We start from the raw sequence: 27,283 nt of genomic DNA, 5'->3' as shown, positions 1-27,283 counted from the left end.
CTTATGGTGTGGGTCGAAATTCTCTCTCCCGGCTTGCTTAGTCTTTTTCGAAAATTGCATATAAGGGGGTATTTATATCCTCTTGTATCTAAACGCTAGTTAGATAGAATTAGGTTACTGAATAAGAATTTAATTTGGAATATAATTCTTATTTATTATCTATAATTATATCTTAAATATAAAGATAATATTAGTAACCTTATAGGATAATAATAGGAGTAATATAATCTAATTAAAACTCCTAATCCAAGAGGCGGTGAGCAAGGGGATTCTCCACCCTGTTTCCATCAACAAACATTGTCCTCCTATTACCCATTTGTTCTTCGCTGATGATGTGATGCTTTTCGTGGAAGGTAATGAGGAGCAAATTAATGTGGTGATGGATATCCTTAATTGCTTCTGTGATGCTTCTGGCCAGAAGATTAATATCCAAAAATCTCGGATGCTTTGTTCTAAGAACATGGACAATGGCTTGTGCAGAAGGCTTAGTGATCTCTCCGGCATCCCCCTGACTCACTCTTTGGGGAAGTATCTTGGGGTCCCTCTTCACAGTGACAGGGTCTCCAAAGCCTCTTTTAAAGATACTTTGGACAAAACTAACGGTTTGTGTGCTAGTTGGAAAGCTAATTCTCTTTCCCTTGCAGGCCGTCTTACTTTAATCCAATCTGTCAACTGCGCGGCTCCGAACCATATCATGCAAGCCTGTAGACTCCCTGAGCCGGTTCTCAACGAGCTTGATAAGATTAACCAGCGTTTCCTTTGGGGAGAGTCTGGAGAAGGGAAAAAGATTCACCTGGTCCCTTAGAAGGAGGTCTGCCAGCCGAAAAGCAGGGGGGTCTTGGTATAAGGCAAGCTAAGGACAACAATAAAGTCCTTTTAATGAAGCTTCTCTGGAGAATGTGGCAATGCCCATCCTCTCTTTGGGTTCGTCTTCTCTGTGGCAAGTATCGGAAAGACAAAATTTTTGGTGGCCCTAAGGAGAGAGTTGTCAGCTGTTCCTTCCTCTGGAAAGGGCTTAGCGCTGTGTTTGCTGAGTTCTGCACGGGGATTGGCCTGGAGGTGGGTAATGGTAAGTCCATTAGTTTCTGGTATGACACTTGGATTGGTGACAAACCGCTTATAGAAGTGTGTAGATCCCCCCCCCCCCCCCCCCCCGCCTAGTAACATCCGTCTATGGAAAGTTGCCGATGTGGTGGACTCGGAGGGAGACTGGATCTGGTCTAAGTTTGACACCTTCTTTAGCCTGGAGACCCTCCTTATAATTAGAGGAGTGAAAATTAGTAATCAAGAGGAAGATAAGGACAGGCATTGCTGGGCCCTGACCAACAATGGCGCTTATTCTTGTAAGTCAGCCTATGAAGCTTTTACCCCTAATAGGGCCGATCCTCTCTCGGACATTTGGAAATCCATTTGGGCCCTTAAAATCCCTTACCGTATTAGCAGTTTCCTGTGGCTGGGAGTCAAGAACAGGTTGCTCACTAACTCGGATAGGCACAGACGGCACTTGGCGGATTCAGGAGCATGTAGTAGATGCAGAGGCCATGTGGAAACCTTGTGCCATGCTCTGAGGGATTGCCCTAAAAGTAAAGAGGTTTGGGAGAAGATTCTCCCTCACCACACTCTCCCATCCTTCATGGCTCATTCTGAGGTTGACTGGTTCTCTGACGGTGCTAGTGGGAAATTATTGACCAACATGGAGCACGGTGACATTTTCTTTGCTATCATCTGCCATCAAATTTGGAAGTGGAGGAACGAGGAGTTATTTGCTGATAAAACTGTCTATATTCCTGACTTACTTGATTTCTTCTCGAAAAAACTCTCTATTATTACGGAGAGCTTTAAAGGGGATCCCTTTGTCAGATCTACCCACGAAAAAGAGGTCCACCTTGTTGGTTGGAGCAAGCCTAGAGAAGGGGTAGTGAAGCTGAATACGGATGGTTCCTGCCTTAGCAATGGCAGAATTGCTGCCGGAGGAGTTCTTCGTGATGCAGGTGGCGCCTGGCTGGCTGGGTTTACCCATAACCTGGGGATGGGCTCATCCTTTTCGGCAGAACTTTGGGGTATTCTCTCGGGTATCAAGCTTGCCATTAGCCTGGGTGTTAAGAGGTTATCTGTGGAATCTGATAACTTGGAGGCGATCAACAGGATTTCAGATAACCAGGCTATTTGTCTTAACAGCCTAAATCTTATCAAAGCTATTTTAAGGCTTCGCCCTTCCTTTGAGTTCTTAAAGTTCAGCCATATCTACAGGGAACAGAACCGGGTTGCGGATCGCTTGGCGGCAGCTGGGCATGAGGGGATGTTAGGTGTTTCTACCCTTTCTGTTCCTCCCATTTTTCTTTCGTCTATTCTTCTAGAGGATAGGATTGGGGTCAGCCTGCCTAGACTGATCCCGGGTTAGTCTTCTTTGTTTGTTTGTTTTCCTTTCCCGTTTCTACCAAAAAAAAACTCCTAACTTATTTATCCTTTAATTAATTTAATTCATAATCCTAATCTAATTAGAATTGATAAAATCAAATTAATTATTTATGTATTTTATATACATAAAATCGCCCCCCTCATTAACTGGGCCTTATTGGGCTCAGTTGGGCTTCCATCAATTAATTAACATCTGTTTCTCTTTTGGGTTCCAAGTCTTATGTGTGACCCATTAGGTTCTTATTGCTTCTAGCCGTATGCAACTATTAAATTAATTTTCACAGAATTATATTTAATATTTGCATAACGGAATGAGTACGCAAAATGTGATTGGCAAATCCGAAACATTCCCCCAGAGCTATAAGAAGACAGGTTGATTCTGTCGTTCACCTTTCCGTATTAGTTACAGTATAATTTGATCCTTTATCAACTACATCTTTGAACTGAATCTTATGACTATGGATAATGTCAAGTCACATATAGCGAGACGTTCGTTTTACTTGTACATGCCGAGTCAACTCCAATTAGATAGGTTAAGAGAAATCTGTATTTCAATCTTAAGCTATCACCTTGCAAGGATTTAGAGTCAAGTCTTCCACAAGCGATCCATGGACATATCTCCCATTTATCGGGAGTGAAAAATGCTCAATCCAATGTATAATTATCCTGCAATTACTTCCTATGATACCCAACGTCTGCCGTTCACACCCCAGAGTCATCTCTGTTAAGAATCGTGTTACAACAGGATCAAAGCGTCACATTCCGTAATCCAGAATTACTAATTAACATTCCTTTGAGTCTGAGGATTACTTATACCTATTAATACCAATGAGATAAACAGGTGACAAGGATGAATCTACCCATCCTGTTATCTCAAGTCGGGTCCCCAATTTTAATGAACTCCTTTTCATTGGATCCACGTAACTGTCCAGATATCTGTATATATGAAGCTTGTGAGATCAGCTTTCTGTCGCGACAGAAGACATTGTTACATGCATGTCTCAGCAGTGATATGTCAATCCTAAACATATTACTTGAATTGGGGTGGTTTTAAGTTTATTAGTTTATTATAAAGTTTCGTCTCACTTCATGCTTGTATGAACACTTTATAATCACTTTAAACAAACTTACGGATCTCCTTTTATTAGACTTTATTTAGTTCTTAAAAGGGATTTCCTTTATATAGTTATGAAACCATATCTCATTAAAACAAAGGATATAAACAACACTTCATTTACATTAAGTTTGTATCCTAGAACAATTGTCTATAGGACACTAAAACCCCAACATTGCTCAATCCAATGTATAACTATCCTGTAATTACTTCCTGTGATACCCAACATCTGCTGTTCACACCCCAGAGTCATCTCTGTTATGGATCGTGTTACAATAGGATCAAAGCATCACATTCCACAATCCAGAATCACTAATTAACATTCCTTTGAGTCTTAGGATTACTTATACCTATTAATACCAATGAGATGAACATGTGACAAGGATAAATCTACCCATCCTATTATCTCAAGTCGGGTCCCCAATCCTAATGAACCCCTTTCATTGGATCCATGTAACTGTCTAGATATCTGTATATCTGAAGCTTGTGAGATCAGATTTTTATCTCGACAGAAGACATTGTTACATGCAAGTCTCAACAGTGATATGTCAATCCCTTAAAACATATTACTTGACTTGGGGTGATTTTAAGTTTATTAGTTTATTATAATGTTTCGTCTCACTTCATGCTTGTATGAACACTTTATAATCACTTTAAATAAACTTAGGGATTTCCTTTTATTAGACTTGTTTAGTTCTTTAAAGGAAGTTGCCTTCATACAGTTATAAAACCATATCTTATTAAAACAAATGACATAAAGAACAATTCATTTATATTAGGTTTATATATCCTGGAACAATTGTCTATAGGACACTAAACCCCAACAATTTTTTCTAAACAGCTTCTTCATCTTCCTGGTAAACATGGCCATCTCCTCATCATCTGTTGAGTCAGCTTTCATGACAAGAGATTTTTGCTTCTTGTCCTCATTCTTTTCTTTGGCCTCAAAATTTTTCATATAGATCTCATGGGTCAGCAGAGATTCGATGAGCTCATCGTACTTGTACGTTGTCAGGTCCTGAGCTTCTTCTACGACAGTCTTTTTTGTTTGCAAGCTCTTTGGAAGACTTCTTAGAATCTTCTTCACTTGTTCTTCTTCAGTGAAGTTCTTACCGAGTCTTTTAAGCTCATTTATGATGTTGGTGAATCTTGAGTTCATCTCAGAGATGTCTTCATTTTCGGTCATCTCAAACAGTTCGTATAGTCTCATTTGTTGATTCACCTTGGACTCCTTGACCTTGCTGGTTCCTTCATAGGTCACTTCCAGCTTCTTCCAAATTTCTTGTGCTGACTCACAACCTGAAATTTTGTTGTACTCCGCTGCATCTAACGCACAGTGAAGCATATTGATAGCCGAAGCATTATTTTGTAATTTTTTAAGGTCATCATCTGACCACTTATCCTCACTTTTGACGGACTTTACACCATCAATAGTTTCATAGGGAACAAACGGGCCTTAGACTATAGCTAGCAATGCACTCAAGTTTGTTGCCTGAATAAAGTTTTTCATCCTGTTCTTCTAGAATGTATAATTTGACCCGAAGAACAGTGGAGGCCGACTAATTGATAATCCCTCGGGGAGTATCTGTGTTGTTTGATTTCTTGGAAGGAAACGAGTGCTGTTCTCAGCCATTACAGGGATCAGCTCAAGATAGTTTTATCTTGAATAGTGAGCTACTGAGCTCTGATACCACTTGTTGGTCCCGTGTAACGTAGTATGATTAGTTCCAAGGGGGGGTTAGGAACTAATGTAACTTTTTCGCTTAATAACGCTGACTTAATTAAATGTTTAACAATTTAACTCAGCTTTAGGTCAGCAAGGCTGAGTGAGATGTGAGACAGCTTTAATCAGATGCTGACTAGAGCTATTTCAATTGTGAGTTGGGAAGTAACACTTTAGGTCAGCTTCCAACTCAGCACTCTGATTACTCAGTGTCGGCTTATACAAATGATTTACTGAGCAATTTAAGCAAGCAACACATACATACATATATATATATATATATATATATATATATATCAATAGAAAGGGTTAGAGATTACTCAGCATACTTATCCTGGTTCGGCCTCACCGCCTACGTCAAGTCCCCAGAATCCCTCCGGGCTTTTTCAATCCACTACTGAGCTCTTTAAAGGTAGAACACAAACTGTTTACAATATCAACTGAGTATGCAAGAGTACCATCCTCTATTCTTCTACTCAATCCTATATACCACTGAACACTATAACCGAGTATTCAGATTTTCTCTACCACTGAGTACTGTAACCGAGTACTCAACTTCACTCTTCTAACCTTTATAATTGATACAAGATTAACGAAGAACACTTTAGATGAATACAATTCACTCTAGACTTTTACACAATGATTGGAATTGGGTGTAAGAACTTGCTTTTTCTATTCAGGCAGCTTCTCTTTTGGATTTTTGACTTAGTGAAGATTTTGCTTATCTGTATTTCTCTTGTATGTTCGGCAATAATCCAAATGATGAACTTGTCTATTTATAGTGAGTTCTGAAGATTCAATGATTCGAAAACCCGACATAGCCGTTGAGAAGAACGGTCTTCTTCGTCATCATGTGGTCAGCTTCCAGAACCGCAAGCCAATCCTGTCTTTTGATTTGCGCAGGAGCCAGGTTTGCCAGTTTCGTCTTTTTGCACCAGGTTCGTCTTCTAGCGCCAGGTTTGTCTTCTTGCCAAACGTCAGACGGTCCATGCATCTCGAAAAGGTCCTTGAAACGGTTTTCCGAGGCTTCTGAAATGTGTCAGACTTTGTCTTGCAAGTTGACGGATAATTGCATACTGACTTGATTATCACTAGGCTTGACTTAGCAGCGTCTTGAATATTGCTCAGCTTGACTCCGCAGCTTCGTCTTCAAGCTTTCCTGAATAAGACATTTCTTTTGTAACGCTGAGTTGTGTTCTACTCAGCTTCTGCTGTGTGACTTACTTACGCTGACCTTGTTATGTTTTTCTTTTATGGACTTTTAGTTCCTGTTCTCGTTAGTCAATTTACTCAACATTGAACAAACACATTAGTACAATTAAATCAAAGCACTTAAATTTAATTGTTTTAATCATGGGATTAACTTAAATAATTTTGTCAAATCAAAATCATGTGGAAAGGTATTTCAACAACCGCTACTAATCGTATATCGTTATTGGAATTAATTTAAACAAATTAATTCCAATAAAATATATAACGGAATGAGTGCACAAACTGTTATTGGCAGAACCGTAAATATTCTCCGAGAGCGATAAGAAACCAGGTTGATAATGATGTTTACCTTTCCGTATTAGGTCCAGTATAATTCGATCCTTCATCGGCTATATCATTAAACGAATCGATAATTATGGAATATGTCAAGTTACATATAATGAGATGTTTGTTTTACTTGTTCAGGTAGAATTAACCTGAAATAGATAGGTTAAGTGAAATCTCTATTTCAACTATTAACTTTATCACATTGCAAGTATTTCAAGTTAATTCTCCACAAGAGGCCATTGATATATCTCTTATCTATCAGGAGTGATGAATGCTCATTCTAGCATTAATTGTCCTGCAATTACTTTATGTGACACTCAACATCTACTTGCACACACCCCAGGAATCCTCCTGTTATGGATTGTGTTTAAACATAGTCAAATCATCACACTCCATAATCCAGAATCCAGAATCACTAATTAATGTTTGTTGAGTTTGAGGATTACTTATTTTTGGTGCCTTGTTTAGTTGCAAGTATAGTTCCAAGGGGGGGGGTTAGGAACTATTTAAACTTTTTGCAATTTAGGCAGACTTCTTTTTCTAAAGAAAAAGATTTGAACAGCGGCGCTAAGTAAACAATAAGATACTGGCTTAGTCAACAGGTGACTAGGTCAGTTTCTTAGCTTGAGTCAGGAAATAACACTTAGAGTCTATTCCTGAGCTCAGACGTTTAACGCGCACAACTCAACTTGACCTCTTTACTTGGTCAGTTTTGATTATTTAAAGCAAGCAATATAAATAAGGAGTTAAGGTAAGAAATACTTCACTCAGCAGATTTATCTAGGTTCGGCTTCTTCTAAGCCTACGTCCTGTCCCCGGAACACATTCCGAGATTTTAAATACTCTACTGAGCTCTTTAAAGGTAGAGCCTCAAACCTTTTACAATATCAGCAATTGAGTATGACAAGAGTACCTTCCTCTATACTTCTACTCAATCCTAATCTCTCCGCAGAGTACTTAAAACCGAGTACTCAGCCTCTCCTTTCTATCTCTAGAAATGATAAGTGTTTTGTCCTAATATAAAGATGTGCTAAGACACTTTAGACGATTTACAATCACTCTAGACTTTTACACAGATATGAGAAATGTAGTGTAAGAATTTTTGCTTTTGCTTCTTGCTTGCAGAACTTGTAGAGATTTGGTCAGCGTAATGGCTTGATCAAGTTCTGTGTGGAATGAAGCTTGTGATGGCACTATTTATAGAGACGTCTGGGCATTGGTCATTTTGAATTTCGAAATAACCATTGGAGGGAAACGGCTATATGTCGTTGTCATCCTGACTTGCTCAGAGCTCTCGGCCAATCACAATCGTGTATCTTCTGTCCTCGGTCAGCTCAACAAATGGTCTCTCCTTTTATGGTAAGGTCAACTGGATAGCATACTGTGTCGTCTGAACTTTGCCAAAAGAGGAAACACTTTGTCTGGAAGTTTTCCTTCGTCAGCTGCTGTCTTGTACGTTTGTCGAGACTACTCAGCAGCTTCATCTTGAAGTTGTTTCCGAAGGTCTTCTAGATCCTTCCGTTTGCTGAGTTGCATTTTGTTCAAAACGGCAACGTCTTGACATACGCGGGCCGAGTGTACTGAGTTGTTTGACTTGGGCCTTGGCTTCCGTATTGGGCTTGGGCCTTTTTATCCTTATATCTTATAACAGTTTTAACTCAACATTGAACAAACACATTAGTAGAATAAATCAGAGCATTTAAACTTAGTGTGTTTAGAATATGTATTTTAAGTTATACTTAAACAATTTTGTCAAATCAAAATTATGTGGAAAGGTGTTTCAACAAACTCCCCCATTTTGATGTTGGCAAAACTATTCAGCAAGGAACTCAGTATGAGCTCCCCCATGATAGTTGACCTAGTATAATTTAGCAAACTCCCCCGTAAGGGTTGAGCTACTGACTTAGTTTTACTTAAGACATTTACGGATTTAAATGAGTAAGTCTAAGGTCAGTTTTCAGATATAGGTCAGCTATTTCAACATATTCTATTTACTCAGTATAAAGCGGAAGGTTTAGTCATATAGAGTGTGCTGAGTAATTTGTTGTTCAATGAGTTCTTATCAGAATATTTCATAAGTGTATAAGTTCATGTCAAACATGTTGTCAGCATATCATTTAGTCAATAAATATTATAAGTGTTAAACAAAGCTGATATAAATGAAGATACATAATAACTCAGTACTTATTAGCATATATCATAACTCAGTATTTGAATAAGAAAAGTAAGTATGATATATAAGTTGAAAGAAGTCAGCAGTTACACAACAATAGAAATAAACATAGCACATAGATTACAAATGTTAAGACCTAGCCTATCTATTTCTTTTTCTTGCCCTGTGACTGACTTCGCTCGTACTGACGTTGCTCATGCTGAGCTCTAGCAGCTTGCGCTTTCTCCCCCGTTTTGTCAACCTCAGGGAGCTTAAACGCATCGGTTAAGACAGCGCGAGTCAGTTCTTGTGAAAGCTCTTTTAGTTTGTCAGCACTTTCATTGACGCCATCAAAAATGGCAACTCCATCAGCTGATACTTCGACTGGTATATGAAGATCAGCAGCACTGAGCATATTTACACTGAAGGCTTGAGCTTTGGCTTGCCAGATGAGAGCTTCAGAGAGGCCAAAAAATACTTGGTGGAAGGTTTTCAAGAGAGCTGAGTCATAATGATGACGCTGGATATTATTATGACGGATGTGGTTGAAAGATTGCTGTGCGAGAGACATCAACTCATTCTGCTTCAAAGCGTCAGTATCCATCTCTTGCTTGTTGAGGTTAAGTAGCCTGATGGCCTCACCGATTTGCTCGACTGAGCACTGACTATAGGACACAATTTGCTCATTTGTCTTAAGTTGCTCAGTATGAAGATGAACAAAAAGCATCTTGAGTTCTGAGGAAGTGGCGTAGTCAGTGTTCACAGCAGACAACTTCTGAACTTGTTGATGGAGTGATTTCAGGTGTTGAATTGTTGACAGCTGTATCTCTGCCAACTTGGCAAGTGAATCCTGCTTAGCTTGCTGGGCTTGGAGTGACAAGACTACATTTAGCAGATCCTTGAGTCCCTTGACTTCGTTGAGAAGTAGAGTGACCTGGGAGAGCTGAGTTGTCTCAGGAATTGAAGATCCAGCAGCAGTCGAAGCGGAGTGTTGAAGATCGTGGATGAGTGCTTGCATTGAGTCAATGAGCTTTTTGCCAGACTCAGTGGCATCCCGATGTACATTAGTATGACCAGAAGAAGGTGGAGTGAAGGGAGTACCCTGGTCAGTGACTGGATGAGTTGGCTCAATCTGCATTTGAGTTGGAGGAATTATTGATTGATCAGCAGAGAGGTTGTTGATGGAAGACATAACCCGAACACTGTCTGTGCTGACAGCAGAAGGATGGGGAGTCAGCACCATGCTTGGGGAGACAGCATGAGCAGTGGTCGGTTCAACCTGATTAGTTGATGTGGTTGAAGTGTTATGGTCGGCATGTTCCTATTGAGAAGAAACAGAGGCTTGTTTTTCCAACGGCGCGGAGGAAGTTGAAGTGGATTGCCGCTTGAAGAATGTCAGTTTAACAGTAGAAGGATCCTTTGTTGTCTTGGAGAGGATAAGTTCAAGAATAGATGGTGATTGCACAGGAGTCTTACTGACCATTTTCTCACTGGCCTTAACCAGCATTCGCCTTCTACGCGGTGGAGTGGTATGATGAGCAGGTTCTTCTGAGTGAGTAGGAGAAGGTTCCTTGTGCTCAGTATGGGTCTGGTCAGCTTGCTCAACTTGCTCAACTCCAGCAGCTAACTCGGTGTCAGTTTGCACAGCTCCACACTCTAACCCAGTGTGAGCATTTTCAACCTCAATTTCGCTGTCATACTCTTCAGACTCCTCAGCGTCATCCTGACCGCTGGCTTCAGCTTCTTCTTCAGCAGTGCTGTCTCCATCAAGTTCTTCCTCAACTTGGGAGATGAAGTGGTCATCTAACTGGACCTCAGTTTCCTCAGCATCAGTACCCTGGCATTGAGTGAAATGAGAATCACTCGGTATGATGAAATCAGTGGGTATGGCATGTAGAGGAGTCATAGATGAAGTCTTCTGCTTCTTCTGAGAGAGCTCAGCAGCTTCCTCAGTTCCAGGCACATCTTGCCTGGTTCTCTTTTCAGCTGACTTTCCAACTGACCTCTGCCTCTTTGCAGGAGACTCAACATTCGATGAAGGAGTCTCAGCAGACTTTCTCTTGTGAGAAGCTGGGGCCTTAGATCGTCGCCCTTTCTGAGGCACAGCAGTGGATTCCTCAGCTTGGTCAGTTTGACCAGCAGCAGCAACTTTTCCCTTCTTCAAGGGTTGTCCAAATTTAAGTGCCCTCAGCGAGGCAGCTGTGATCTCAGTTCCTCTGAAGGATTCCTCGCCTTTGAGATCAATCTTGTGGTCAAGAAGAATTCGAGTTATGAGTGACCCAAGTCTCATCGTACCCGTGCTGCGTAGGAACCCATCAACTAAGAAGACTGGCAGGTTGATGGGGTGTACGTCAGCATGTGCCATATGAAGCACTGTTCAAAGTTGGTTGCTGATGTAGTGCAGTTGATCTTTGGGTAAATGAAATAGCTCAGCAGGTAGTGAGCCATCTTCTGGTGCTATCCCATTGAAGATGCTGAGATCTCTCCTGAGTGACCCTCAGGTTTGCAGAAGGTATGGACGTAGTTGGTTTTGTCCTGATCTCCTGACTTCCTCAGCCTTACTCCCTCAGTTTTGAGCTGGAGGAGATTTCCTATGTACAGAGGGTTGATGAAGATGGTTTTCCCTTTTACTTCAGTGCTTAGGTAGTCGGCGGAGTCACTGGCAACCTTGAGGTTGTGGTAAAACTCCCTCACTAGGTCAGGATATGTCTCATCCCTGACTGAGAACAGCCCAGTCCATTCGTTTTTAGAAATCCATTCGGCAAATGGCTGTTCGTTCTGTACAAAGTGCTCCGAAACCCATCTGGAGGGTTCTACCTTCCATTCAAATATATTGTTGAAGACCTTGGAGTAGGTCCTGATCTTAACAGCTTTCTCTTTGCCAGAAGTTTGGCCAGTTTTACCCTTGCTCGGTGTAGAAGGGTTTTGTGATGGTTCATCGGAGCTGGACTTTTGGTGGCCGGCACCGGAGACTTTGAAAGATAACTTAGTCATTCTTCGGAGATGGAGGAATTAGAGGAATTTGAAAGAAAAGAAGTTCTAAGTGATTTCTTTGCCTTAAGAATTGATTAAGCGTAAAGAGTAAAAGATGGGGAAATACCCATAATTTATAGACCAAATGAACGGTGTGGATCTTAATCGAATCCATGTGTCAGTTTTGCCTTGGGATCATGTACCGACAATGATCCTGGCATTTATGACACATTACGGTGAATACGTCATCCTAGGCTATACGCGTGCTTTGCATTTATGCAAACGGATTAATCACTCAGTATTTAGAATGTCAAGCGTTTGATATTCTGAGTGGTCAGTGCATTATTTAAGGATGATTTTAAGTTCAAGTTCTAAACTAATTTACTCAGTGTGCAAGTTTACTCAGTATTGTATATTCAGTCAGTTTCAATGAGATACTCAGCAAACAAAAAATCATTCAGCATGTAATTCACTCAGCATTCGTATTCATTTAGCACATGAATTTACTGAAGAGGATTAAACATACCAATTGCTTCTCTCAGTATGCTGAACTGCTCACGGGCCAGTGGCTTCGTGAAGATATCGGCAAGCTGTTCGTCCGTTGGGACAAAGGTCAGCTTGATCTCACCCTTGAGTACATGGTCTCTAATGAAGTGATGTCTGATGCTGACATGCTTCATTCTGCTATGTTGAATTGGGTTCTTGGAAAGATCAATTGCGCTTTTGTTGTCACATTTGACTTCAATTGTTTTCGTTTGAACACCATAGTCTTCAAGCTGTTGCTTGATCCATAGGACTTGAGCAACACAATGACCAACAGCAATGTACTCAGCTTCAGTGGTGGACAAGGCTACTGACGCCTGCTTTTTGCTGAACCAGGATACAAGACAGCTTCCTAAGAAGTGGCATCCTCCAGAGGTGCTTTTTCGTTCCAGCTTATCTCGTCCATAGTCAGCGTCAGTGTATCCAATGAGTGTAAAATCATGAGTATTTGGATACCACAAACCTGCATTCACTGAGCTTTGCAAGTATCTAAGGATTCTTTTTACAGCAATGTAATGAGATTCCTTGGGGTTAGATTGATATCTAGCACAGTAGCATACTAAAAACTGAATGTCCGGTCTACTGGCTGTTAAGTAAAGTAGAGAGCCTATCATACCTCGATATAATTTGCTGTCTACTGACTTACCATTCTCGTCAGCGCAGAGGATAGTGTCAGTGCCCATAGGAGTGGATATTGGCTTGCAATTCTCCAAGTCATATTTCTTTAATATCTCCTTGGCATATTTGGCTTGACTGATGAAGATGCCATTCTTTCCTTGTTTAATTTGAAGACCGAGGAAGAAGTTGAGTTCTCCCATCATAGACATTTCAAACTCAGTCTGCATTTTTTTGCTAAACTCCTTGCACATTGATTCGTTAGTTGCACCAAATATTATATCATCAACATAAATTTGGGCCAGCAGGGTATCTTTACCCTTTTTCTTAATGAATAAGGTTGTATCAGCTTTACCCCTGACGTAATTTCTAGTCAGCAGGAAACTGGTCAGCCTCTCATACCAAGCACGTGGTGCTTGCTTGAGGCCGTACAGAGCCTTTTTGAGTTTGTAAACATGGTTTGGGAACTTAGGGTCCTCAAAACCTGGAGGTTGATTTACATACACCTCCTCGTTTATAACTCCATTAAGAAATGCACTTTTGACATCCATTTGGAATAGTTTAAAATTCATGTAAGATGCATATGCACATAATATTCTAATTGCCTCTAGCCTTGCCACTGGGGCAAAGGTCTCACCATAGTCTATACCTTCTTGCTGACTGTAGCCCTGAGCTACAAGCCTTGCTTTGTTCCTGACTACGTTTCCTTGTTTTTCCATCTTGTTCCTGAAGACCCATCTTGTTCCGATGGTCTTTTGACTCTTTGGATGAGGCACTAACTCCCATACATCATTTCTTCGAAATTGATCGAGCTCTTCTTGCATTGCGTTCATCCAGAATTCATCGTACTCAGCTTCAGTGAAATTCTTCGGTTCTTGTACTGAGATGAAAGCAACATTGCTGAGGTACTTCCTGAGTTGATTCCTCGTCATCAGGGTATTCCCAGCAGAATCAAGGATTGCACTTTCGGAGTGCCCTCTTGGAATCCTTATTTCTTTGGGTAGATTTATGTCTTGTGCTGTTCCTGTTTCAACAATCTCTACAGAAGTAGATGGGTCAGTAAAAGTAATCTTGGATTCACTCTTACTCTTGGTCAGCCTTTTCGTGAATGACTCGGTAGCTGGTTCTAGGTCAGCGATGGTTACTGAGTTTGGATCATCTTCGGTCAGCAGCTGGTATCTACCTGCAGGGTCAGTTTCATCGAACTCTACATGTATTGACTCTTCTAGCACTTGAGTTCGCTTATTAAAAAATCTGTATGCTTTGCTGTTTGTTGAGTAGCCCAAAAAGATAGCCTCATCAGCTTTTGAATCAAACTTTGCTAAGCTATCTTTGGTATTTAAAATAAAACATCTACAGCCAAAGGCACGAAAGTATCCAATATTGGGCTTTCGTCCTTTCCAAAGTTCATAGGGGTTTTTCTTTAATATAGGTCTAACTAGAGCCCTATTAAGAATATAGCATGCTGTGTTAACAGCCTCTCCCCAAAAATACTTTGGAAGCCTATGCTCATCCAGCATTGTCCTGGCTATTTCAACCAGAGTTCTGTTCTTCCTTTCCACAACCCCATTTTGATGAGGTGTTCTAGGAGCAGAAAAATTATGGTCAATGCCGCTGGCTTCACAGAATTCAACAAACTTTTGGTTTTTGAATTCTCCACCGTTATCACTACGGATATGAGCTAATTTTAGGTCTTTTTCATTTTCAATTTTTCTAACCAAATTTGAAAATGTCTCAAAGGTCTCATCCTTGCTGGCCAACAAGATAACCCACGTATACCGAGAGAAGTCATCTACAATGACCAAGGAAAATCTTCTTCCACCCAGACTCAGCGCTTGGACTGGACCAAAGAGATCCAAGTGTAGCAACTCTAACGGACGTTTAGTTGAGACAATGTTTTTACTGTGAAAAGATTGTTTGGTTTGTTTTCCAGCTTGGCAAGCGTGGCATAATTGATCTTTTTGAAATTTAAGTTCGGGCAGTCCCTCAACCAATTGCTTTCTTGCTAGTTTGGCCAGGAGGTCCATGCTTACATGACCAAGTCTCCTGTGCCATAGCCAGGAATTTTCTTCCTTTGTTACTAAGCACACAGTTTTTGAAAACTTTTTCTCTAAGTCTAGCATAAAGACATTATCTATCCGAGGGGCAGTTAAAATTAACTCATTTGTTTTACCCTCGTATATTTTACATCCAGTAGCATCAAATATAACTTTTCTCCCATTGTCACATAGCTGAGCTACGCTGAGTAAGTTATATTTGAGTCCGCTGATTAGGGAGACAGATTCAATAGTAGGATTACCTCCGATGGTTCCTGAGCCTACTATCTTACCCTTCTTGTTGTCTCCAAAACTTACGCTCCCTCCTCGTTTACGTTCAAACGTGATGAACTGAGTTTCATCACCCATCATATGCCTTGAGCATGCGCTGTCAATATACCACATCTTTGACTTCTCGGCACATCTCAGGCTTACCTGCATTGTAACTAGTTACTTTTAGGTACCCAATTCTTTTTGGGTCCTGACTTGTTAGGTGCAACAGGTATAACATCATACTTTATTTTATGGCGGCATACATGGACAGTATGGCCATTCTTTCCACAGAAGTCACAACTGACCTTCTGTTTAGGATTTTTTACTGACTTGTCAGCACCCCAGTGCTGAGCGTGCCAGCACACCTTAGTGGTGTGTCCTAACTTCCCACAAAAGTCACACTGGACTTTTCGCTGGGGATTCCATCTCTGCCGAGTACCTTGGTACTGAGTTCTCAGAGGAATGTTATTTTTATTTGGAACCTTTAGCCCACTGGACTTTTCGCTGGGGATTCCATCTCTGCCGAGTACCTTGGTACTGAGTTCTCAGAGGAATGTTATTTTTATTTGGAACCTTTAGTTGGTTCTGGATGGTTGTGACGTCCTTCCTCAGTTTCTTTGAAACTGACTGGACTTCAGAGACATACTCATGCATGATCTTCATGTTATCATGCAGAGTCGAATTGTCCTGAAGAAGGTATCTGAGGTCACTTAGTTTGACCTCTTCCACTTCGTCACAGCGCCTGCTGAGTGCTCTAACTTTCTTATTACACTTCTTGACAAGTGTATAGAGATCACTCAGGGCATTAACCATATCGTTTCTGAGCTGGGGAAGAGAAATTACCTCATTTGATTGTTCCTCATCATCTGATGCGATGGATGGGTCAGCATGCTCAGAGACGCATGGCTCAGCAAGTTTGTCAGCCATGAAGCATATCTTCGCTGACTCGGTGGCCTCAGTTTCTGTGGATGAAGACTCATCGCTGTCGCTCCAAATAGCCACCATTGCTTTCTTCCCACTTTTCTTGTCTTTCCTCAGCGTGGGGCAGTTTGACTTAATGTGGCCAGTTTGATGGCACTCAAAGCATGTAATGGGCTTTGAGCTGTCCTTTCTGTATTTGCTGTCACTTGAGTCAGCCTTATACTTATCAAACTTTCTGTAAGGCTTTTTAGAGTATTTGTCACTCTTCTTGAATAGTCTTTTCATCTTCCTTGTGAACATAGCCATCTCCTCATCATCAGTTGAACTCCCGTCAGTGGAGTCAGCTTTCATGACAAGTGACTTCTGCTTCTTGTCTTCAGATTTTTCCTTCACCTCAAAGTTTTTCATGGATATCTCATGGGTCAGCAATGAACCGATGAGTTCGTCATATTTGTAGGTGGTTAAATCCTGAGCTTCCTCAACTGCTGTCTTCTTTGCTTGCCAGTCTTTAGGAAGACTCCTGAGTATCTTTTTGACTTGTTCTTCCTCAGTGAAGATTTTCCCAAGTCTCTTGAGCTCATTAATGATGTTGGTGAACCTTGCGTTCATGTCTGAAATGCCCTCATCATTGTTCATCTCGAACAGCTCGTACAGTCTCATCTGCTGATTCACCTTGGATTCTTTTACTTTGTTTGTTCCCTCGTAGGTGACTTCCAGCTTTTTCCAGATCTCTTGCGCCGACTCACAACCTGAGATTTTGTTATATTCTGCAGCATCGAGCGCACAGTGAAACATATTGATAGCCGAAGCATGGTTTTGAAGCTTCTTAAGATCATCCTCTGTCCATTTGGCCTCAGCTTTTATAACTGTTTGGCCAGCCACAACCTCGACAGGTACAAACGGGCCTTGGACTATAGATAGCCAGGCACTCATGTTTGTAGCCTGAATGAAGTTCTTCATCCTATTCTTCCAGAAGGTATAGTTTGACCCGAAGAATAGGGGAGGCCTAGTAATGGACAGCCCCTCAGGCAGTATTTGAGTTGTTTGGTTTCCAGGGAGAAACCGAGTGCTGTTTTCGCCCATGGTAGGGATCAGCTCAAGGTTGTTAGACCTTTTAAAGTGAGCTTTTAGAGCTCTGATACCACTTTTTGGTCCCTTGTTTAGTTGCAAGTATAGTTCCAAGGGAGGGGGGTTAGGAACTATTTAAACTTTTTGCAATTTAGGCAGACTTCTTTTTCTAAAGAAAAAGATTTGAACAGCGGCGCTGAGTAAACAATAAGATACTAGCTTAGTCAACAGGTGACTAGGTCAGTTTCTTAGCTTGAGTCAGGAAATAACACTTAGAGTCTATTCCTGAGCTCAAACGTTTAACGCGCACAACTCAACTTGACCTCTTTACTTGGTCAGTTTTGATTATTTAAAGCAAGCAATATAAATAAGGAGTTAAGGTAAGAAATACTTCACTCAGCAGATTTATCCAGGTTCGGCTTCTTCTAAGCCTACATCCTGTCCCCGGAACACGTTCCGAGATTTCAAATACTTTACTGAGCTCTTTAAAGGTAGAGCCTCAAACCTTTTACAATATCAGCAATTGAGTATGACAAGAGTACCTTCCTCTATACTTCTACTCAATCCTAATCTCTCCGTTGAGTACTTAAAACCGAGTACTCAGCCTCTCCTTTCTATCTCTAGAAATGATAAGTGTTTTGTCCTAATACAAAGATGTGCTAAGACACTTTAGACGATTTACAATCACTCTAGACTTTTACACAAATATGAGAAATGTAGTGTAAGAATTTTTGCTTTTGCTTCTTGCTTCCAGAACTTGTAGAGATTTGGTCAGCGTAATGGCTTGATCAAGTTCTGTGTGGAATGAAGCTTGTGATGGCACTATTTATAGAGACGTCTGGGCATTGGTCATTTCGAATTTCGAAATAACCGTTGGAGGGAAACGGCTATATGTCGTTGTCATCCTGACTTGCTCAGAGCTCTCGGCCAATCACAATCGTGTATCTTCTGTCCTCGGTCAGCTCAGCAAATGGTCTCTCCTTTTATGGTAAGGTCAACTGGACAGCATACTGTGTCGTCTGAACTTTGCCAAAAGAGGAAACACTTTGTCTGGAAGTTTTCCTTCGTCAACTGCTGTCTTGTACGTTTGTCGAGACTACTCAGCAGCTTCATCTTGAAGTTGTTCCCGAAGGTCTTCTAGATCCTTCCGTTTGCTGAGTTGCGTTTTGTTCAAAACGGCAACGTCTTGACATACGCGAGCCGAGTGTACTGAGTTGTTTGACTTGGGCCTTGGCTTTCGTATTGGGCTTGGGCCTTTTTATCCTTATATCTTATAACAGTTTTAACTCAACATTGAACAAACACATTAGTAGAATAAATCAAAGCATTTAAACTTAGTGTGTTTAGAATATGTATTTTAAGTTATACTTAAACAATTTTGTCAAATCAAAATTATGTGGAAATGTGTTTCAACACTTATACCTACTAATATCTTTGAGACGAAACAAGTGATACTAGATAAATCCATCCATCTTGTTATCTTCAGTCGGGTCTCCAATTCTAATGAACTCTTTCATCGAATCCATATAACTACCTAGATATTCGAATATCTAAAGCTTGTGAGATCAGCTTTTTGTTCACAATATAAGATATTATTACATGCAAGTCTCAACGACATTATGTTAATCCCTAAACATATTACTTGACTTGGGGCAACTTTAAGTTTATTAACTTATTATAAAATAGAGTCTCACTTCATGCTTTTATGAACACTATGATTACTTAAATAAATTTGAGATTTCCTTTTATTGAACTTGTTTAACTGCGATAAAAAATCAATGCCTTTATATAATTAAACATACTATATCTCATAAAATAAATAATAAAAGAACAATTAATTTATAATTAGGGAGTGTTTGGTTCATGAAAAATATACATGGGAATAGGAATCGTTTATTATGAATCCTATTGTTTGGTTAGATAAATTGTATGCTGGAATGGTAACGAGGTTCCCTAATATACGGAATCATTGATTCCGGGCTGGTTACATGGTAATCAGTTTGATTCCCTCATGGAATCAAATAGAACGTGGTTAAAAAACGGAAGTCTATAAAATTCTGCAACACAAGATTTCCATCTCTCGCAAAGAAACAACTATAAAGAAGATTGTTTCGAAAAAACTACAATAAGATTTTGAAACTGTGTTTTAGACTGGTGAGTATCTTAGTCGGGGTTGGTTAAAATAAATTTGCCGGATTTCTGCAAAGAGAGCTCCGGATGCTCTCTATTAACCAGTCGCTGGTTGTTTTCTGCAATTATTGGGGGGTAAATTTCATCAATGGTGTACAATATTTACCTCATTTCACACTTTGGTGTATAACTTTCAATTTGTCTCACTAATATGTACGAATTTATAGGTGACCTCCCACTTTGGTTTACAACCGGTTAAAATGACCGGTCAACGCACCACATCATCCCTTTTTAATGTGTCCCATTTAAAAACATGGGACCCTTAAAATTGAAATGTCTAAAATACCTTTGTTGATTTATCCTTATCCCTCCATTTCCTCATCTTCTTCCTTCCATTTATTTCTCTCTCTAACCTCTCTCTTCAAAGAATTTAGATCTTGAACCAAAAAACTCATCCCTTACTTTTTTTTCAATTGGAAAAAACATCCATCGTGATATTTCTTCTCCATGCATATTCCGCAAAGAAGAAAAAATCCATACCCTACTCTGTAAAAAAATACAGATTTAGAATTTTTCCATACCTTACCACTCAGTCACCATATCTAAGAAAAACCCAAGATCTGACAACCTTCATCTTTTCCCTCTCAAGATTGGCGTATCATCTTCGTCGTATCGTCTTTGATCATTAAAACCACTACCGCCGGAGTTAAGATGGGCTTATCGTCTTGGGCGTATCATCTTCTTCATCATATCTTAATTGAAACCACAACTGTCGTTGTCGAAACACAACTATAAACCTAATTATAGAAGTGGCTAAGTTCTGTTTGGCTCGTATAAGGAAGATGAAGCAAACGGTGACATTGAGGAAGAAAAGGAATTCCTGTGCGCGTTCAAATTTCATTAGTTCACCTGCATCATCAAATTTAAGCCATAGAAGCACAAAATCTAAATCTCCCTAGACTATAATTGAGTTCAAACCCAAGTTGAAACCTTTACATTGTGATAAGTTGCAGAAAAATGGAGTTTTAGAAAGAAAAAAATGGAGAAAAAGTTGCAGTTCATTTATTTCTAATTCTAAAGGTTCAAATTGAAAAGAGAGAGAGATAGATCTTGTAAGATCCAAATGCAATTTATGTTCTAATTAGGCTACTCAATTGGGTTTGTTTTACTAATGATCACAGGGTTTTGATTTGGGAATTGTAGAAATATTTATTAGTTGTAGAAAGGGGAAAGGTTAAGGAAATGGGTGAATTTGAAGAAGATGGAATCAGTATAATGGAAATGATGGAGGAGAGGGGTATACATAAACTGGGTCCCATATTTTTTAAGGAATAAATTGAAAAAAGGTGAAAGGGCAGGTTTGACTGGTTTGATCAGTCATTTTAACCGGTTGGACATCAAAGTGGGAGGTTACCTATAAGTTGATACATATTAGTGAGACAAATTGAAAATTGTACACCAAAATGTGAAATGAGGCAAAGTTTGTACACCATTAGTGAAATTTACCCTAATTTTTGATGCAAAAAGGTTCAGCAAACAAATGACAAAGTAGAAGGTGCTATCCCGGACGGTGAACATTCCATTTTCTGAAATTAACATATTTTTCTGTTGAGCCTTGGAGTTTAGGTGCCGTAGAGAAGAATTGGGGAAAGAGGATAAAATCAAAATTAGAGGAAGTAAATAATAATTTAAATTTGATTCAGGCGCTATTACTAAAATGGGTACAAATATATTGAATGACATGAATTTCCAGAAAGTTCATAAACTAATTATTATTAATATTATTAAAATATTTTTAAAAAATATTATATTAATTTCGATTCCGATCATCAGAGAAGCAAACAGGTTTAAAAGGAATAATTCTGATTCCACATTGCACCAAACACAATAAAGATATATAGTCATTCCCATTCTGTTTCCACCGTATTCCGATTCCGAAGTTTGAATCAAACGCCTCCTTAATTTATATTCTAAAACAATTGTCTATAGGATATAAAACCCCAACACGCTTATAGACGGTCTGCCGTTGTTTAAATTGAGTTGTAATCAAACGACCTGTTTCTGGATGGACTGTCGTTGTTTAAACTGAGTTGTAATCGAACGACCCGCTTCTGGATGGACTGATGTTGTTTAACTCTGATATTGTTATCGAACGATCCGCTTCTGGACAGACTGTCGTTGTTTAACTCTGATGTTATTATCGAACGAGGACTCAAAACTAAGATACACCATACCTACATCTCGAAACACTACAACTTTTGTGTTATTATATGCTTTAGTGTAATTTTCACTTAGCAAACGATCATCTTCCAAGTTAGGATGATTAACACCTTCATCCATGTTCATATCGATCTCTGCTTCATAATGATCTTGTGGTATCTTGATTCACCATGATTAACCTCTTCATTATCACTTATAAAATATTCATTATTATCCTTTAATGATATTCTGAACAAGGCATGCATTGAAATTGTATTTATAGGTTGCTCATATTCATGGTGTCCTGAATCATCCGTCTCGATTATGAATACTACAGAACAACCAATTTGCTTTTTCACGAAAATAAATCTTCCAATTAGCAAATTAAACATTGTCCTTACGAATTGCTTGAGATGAATTATGTACAAATTTTTCATGAAGGAAGTTCCAAAGATGTTGATTAATCATGATGAAGTATGCACATTTTCTAAAGGATCGTCTGTTTTTTTGTATCGTGGACTTAACCTCACTCATTGCTTAAACCCTATTCTTTACTGTTATTCATTTTCTTAGTCCATTATTAAGAATGTAAAGGCTCAAAGAGGTACTGAAATTTAGAGTTACATGTAAAGTTTTAATTCATTTTTCAGTTAATTATTAGATTTTTTTTTTTTTTTTGATAATAGAGAGCATTAATTGAAAGAGATTTTTAGCAACTATGATTTTTTACGGGAGAAAAGGTTCTGCAAAAACGTTAGAGAGAAATTGAAATGAAATTTTCCGTCACTGATTTCATTAAAGGTATTATTGTGACTTATGTCTTGCTAAAAGACTTGCATCAACTTAAAACTCATTCTGAAACCTGATTCAGGTATTATTATAACTTATGTCTAGCTAAAAGACTTATGTTAACTTTTGCCCAGACCGGACTGGCTGGTTCGACAGGTTTTCAATCCGAGTTAAGCTGGTGTCTGATTCAAGTATTAGTGTAACTTATGTCTAGCAAAAGGACTTATGTTAGCTTTTGCCCAGATCGAACTGGCTAGTTCGATCGGTCGAATCCGCCAGATTTTCAATCTGAGTCAACCTGGTGTGATGATCTACAACAAACCGAACGAAACTGGCATGTCCCGGTCTTATAATTTTTTCCTTGGTTTTTTTTTTTTTTTTCTTTTTCAAATAACATTACACTCTGAAAAGAATATGGTAAAACATAATTTATATCTTTAGTTTGAAAAAGAGTAATATGGTCTTTAAATTTCACATTGTTTTGGTATTTATTTTCCGTGGTGGCTTTGTGATAGACGTGGCTATCTCTTGTTTGTCCAAGAGAATCTTTTAGCACCGACACAAATATTATAGTATTAGACTAGTTTCAAAGTTGTTAGATATAATAATAGTAAAAGAAAAAATGCCATGTTCCTATCAAGAAAGAACATAACATGTGACAAAGTGAGAAAAAGACTCCAGTCTAACAAAGATAAAACCTTAATCAATTTTATATTGCAATATCATCAAACTTAGTACATTAACTAATTTCCTAATATAATAATACTCCTATATTACATTACATGCAGGTACAGATTAGTAAAGTATTAGTAGGCCTTGGGTTGAAAATTCACATAGATACTACAAAAGGAAAATGACATAAAAACATTATACAAAATAAAATAAAAGCTTCACATTCTCATCTTTACCAATGCAATTATGCAAATTTTATAATCATGAAGAATTTAAGTTATTCAACAAAACAAAATAAAGTAAAATAATTATGAATTTACATTACTCCAAAGCCATAATTTTAGGCTATGATATGAGAATATATCAATAAAGAACTGGTTTTGATTATTATAATACAAGTAATCACCCCTCCTTCGTTCTTATCAATGTTGAATCCTTGGATCTTACCCATGTTGGGTTTTTCATTTTTTGTTTTGTATTTTACCCAAAATTTGATTAGAGAACAAAAAGATACATGTGTATAAGCTTCAGCTATATTATATCTTCTTATATTTACCTTACCTGTGCCTCTTCTGCAATTGCCGCTTTTGGAAATCATCTACTAATAATTCAGCATAAAGAACCTCATTCCACGAGTCCGGCACCCCAGGAAGACACCAATGGCTGCAATCTTGGTATCGTAATGGTGATTTCCTTTCCTCCGCTGATGTTACGTGCTGTTTCCTATAGATCGAAGGGTGACCATCTTTCCTGTAATCTGTCATTTGTGTCACATTTAGATACGTCACATGAGTCTTCATCCCTCTTAATACTTTCTCCAGCACCAACATTTTCGGTGGATATTCCCTTAAATATGTAGCATTGTTGATCGGCTCAACCTCACTGTCGCACGCCCCACCCGAATTCCATTGCCCACCGCTGCAGAATGAGATGTAAATCACTTGCTCACAAGAAACATGAAACTTAATCATACACATCTGCATCAATTTAGAGAAGTAACATTTAACCTGAAATGCGAAGCAGAATATCCTCTGAAAAAGACCAAAGACTTGGTCGGGTTTATGTTATGATCAACCCATCTAGCCCATGTAGTTAAAGCTTTTCGAAATGCCTCTAAAACATTCAATTCATTATAAACATGACTTCCTTCTTGGTAATAATCTTTCCTGCATATGCACATAACTCATTGGCATTCATATATCAACATCTCATAACCTAAAAAAGAAGTTTAGAAGCTAACCCTTTGGAAGTTTTGTCATGAGTCCACCAATGTCCGGTGTTGAAGATGATTATATCAGCATCTTTATACTGATCTGAAGATCTTCCTACTAAATCAAGCCTAAGAGTTTCTTTGGTTCCATTTTTATCATGCATTTCCCATTCTTGAACTAAGAAAGGAGATACAAAGAACTCTACAGTGCAGTTATAGTCCTACAAAGATTATATAACTCAATTAGCAACATCTCAGACAAAAACACAGTAAAAGATTTAGAAAAACTTACTTTAAATATGAATGAGTAAGAAGCTTCTCCTCTGAAATGGTGTCTCCCATTAGCTTCAAAGACCTTACTTTGATCTTTCACAGGCCCTTTCAGCATACAAACAAGAGATTCCCACATATTCCTATTCAGAGAATCTCCCACGAATACAAGTCGCTTTCCTCTCAACATATTTAACATATTTACAGGATCAAGCCTACATTAAAAACGCATTCAATTCAACGGATCATAAACTATAATAAAACCCCAAATAATCAAAATTGAATTGTTTTGCTTCATACCTAGGTATACTGCATCCTTTTGGCTTCCATTTGTACTTCTGGTAATCCTTATCAGCCCTACCATTAACAATACAATTGAATTGTTCATCTATCAGTGAACAAGACCCAGGCTTGTAGAGAGGATATGAATCATCACGAACCCATTCTCCGTCAAATAAATCACAATTTACCATATTCTGAATCAAGCTCTTAATACCCTGCTTTCCTGAGGAAGGAGAAGATGTTACATTGCTCTGTTTCTTCAATAACGAAGCCGTGTAATTCGATACCGGGCTCTTCACTGAAGCAGAATTTGGGGAAAATTTTGAATTCTGATTCTGAGAGTTGCTTGTCGAATTTCCACCCTGATTTGCTGCTGGTGGTGAAGCTGCAGATGGTGTATTTGAAGTCTCATTCTTAGGCACATGGACTACAGATACTGGAACGGTTGTTTGATTTGGCTTCAAGGCTTGATCTGATTTTGAATTCAAAGAACCTTGTGTGTAATTGTGAGCACCGGATAAAACCTTATTAACAGTAGAAGAAGCATTTGCAGAGTGATTTGCTTGCAAAATAGAGGCATTAACAGAACTTGAAGAAACCTGAGTTTGATTTTGTACGGTTGATCCTGGATTTGGAACTTCATTAGTGGAATTAGAAGATAGAGACAAGGAGGAGTTAGATCTGGTGGTGTTTTGTGACGGTAAATCATTCACAGATGAGTTGTTGTTGTTGGCGGTGAACCAAGGAGACTTGAAAGAACCTGTGGTAATTGAAAAGATATTTGAGAACCAAGGAGAAGATGAGTTAGAAGAAGGAGCAAAAGCCAAGAAAGCGGTAACCGCAACAAAAGCAAACATAAATCCATAAACAAAAGCCACCGTTCTTCTGGTTTTAAGAACAACAAATAGGCTTTTAAGGTCTGTAATTACAGTTCCTCCATTGACGGGGAAATGCTTAGTGGCTGCATCAGCCATGGAAGATTATAGCTTAATTTCGCTATGTTTTTAAGAAAAAGGAGATTGAAATGAAAAAAAGACAAGGAAATAATGAGACTGCTTTTAGAAAGAAGAGTTTTGTGGACACACACACTAGTTTGCAGTTGAGAGAGAAAGAGAACAAGTGTTGTGTTTTACTGCGTAGGGACGAAGACGATAAGAGAAAAGCTGGTTTCAACAAAGATACGCAAAAGGTCATATTTTTACTATAAATTACATATGTGCCATTCCTCGCAGAATATAAATGGTATAATTATCTTGATAAACATCCAAATTATCTGCTAAGTATAATAAATTAGCAAATACTATGAAAAATAAATTTATATTTGCCGGTATAATTACTTTTCACCAATTGCTAAAATAGTTTCCTTCCTTCTTTTTTTTTGATAAAAAGTTTCCTTCCTTCTTAAAAAGAAAATAAAAAAAAGTTTCCATGATTTTAATCCTATTTTCAAAAGTCAAAACCTACCACTTCATTCATTAGCAAATTTTAGTCTACTTAATTTCTATCTTTTAACTAAATTTCGAATTTGAAATAGATATATGGAAAGATATTAATAAATTTTGTGATCTTTTTGCCGTTTCTAGTCAAACATTGTTACTTGATTTCAATATTTAAATTTCAATTTTAAATTTTACATATATATATATCTTAAATAGAAAGGATAATATAAATTTTGTAGAAAAAAAATTCTGTTTCCTAAAAATAAAAAACCAATTTTTGATTTTTCATATTTTTTAATTTTAGTGAATTAAGTTTTTTACTTTTAATTTCAAGTATTAAATTTCTGATTATTTATTTATTTTATTACATTTTAAGTTCATATTTATCCAATTATTTAACTGTGAATATCTAATTCATTTAAAAATTGTAGTTATTTCATTTCTGCTTATAAATTATATTTTTCACTATTCGAAATAAGTTTTTTACATTTTTTACCCAGCACATATGTATAATATAACAAAATTGTTTTCGAACCATTAAAAATATAAATTTTATATATAAATGAAATGAATAACATTATATTAATTGATTTTTATATATAAAATTAATTTTTTTAGTCATCACGTGTTTAATATAATAAAAAAAATAAAATATTTAATGTAGTCAAATAAAAAAAATTAAAATCTCAATTCACCAATAAACATCATCAAAGCCTCAACATATTTTTAGCTTTGGTTATCCTATTCAATGATAAATGAGTAATGTTACGCGTTTATCGTAATATTTTTGTTCACTTGATGTTATAAATTGCAGTTAAAAGTTAGTGATAATTAAGTTTTAATTAGTTAACCAAATGTACCAATGCATAAAATGTTCGTTTTGTTTACGTATCATTTATTGTTGATGTTGGAAAACA

At 38.2% G+C, this 27,283-nt stretch overlaps 1 protein-coding gene across 1 annotated transcript; it reads right to left on the bottom strand.

Annotated features, from left to right (window-relative positions):
- Positions 1 to 23,460: 23,460 nt before the first annotated feature.
- On the bottom strand, positions 23,461 to 26,057 carry LOC136208853 (protein trichome birefringence-like). Its single transcript, XM_066000108.1, has 5 exons — positions 24,946 to 26,057; positions 24,668 to 24,860; positions 24,406 to 24,596; positions 24,173 to 24,331; positions 23,461 to 24,083 (listed from the first exon to the last, which is right to left on the bottom strand). The coding sequence occupies exons 1-5, from the start codon at positions 25,899 to 25,901 to the stop codon at positions 23,723 to 23,725; spliced, it is 1,860 nt and encodes a 619-aa protein (XP_065856180.1). The 5' UTR covers positions 25,902 to 26,057; the 3' UTR covers positions 23,461 to 23,722.
- Positions 26,058 to 27,283: the final 1,226 nt, after the last annotated feature.

The sequence above is a fragment of the Euphorbia lathyris genome, chromosome 10, assembly GCF_963576675.1.
Source record: "Euphorbia lathyris chromosome 10, ddEupLath1.1, whole genome shotgun sequence".
NCBI lineage: Eukaryota > Viridiplantae > Streptophyta > Magnoliopsida > Malpighiales > Euphorbiaceae > Euphorbia > Euphorbia lathyris.
Note: the sequence above shows the minus strand (reverse complement) of the source record. Positions and strands in the feature narration are given on the sequence as shown.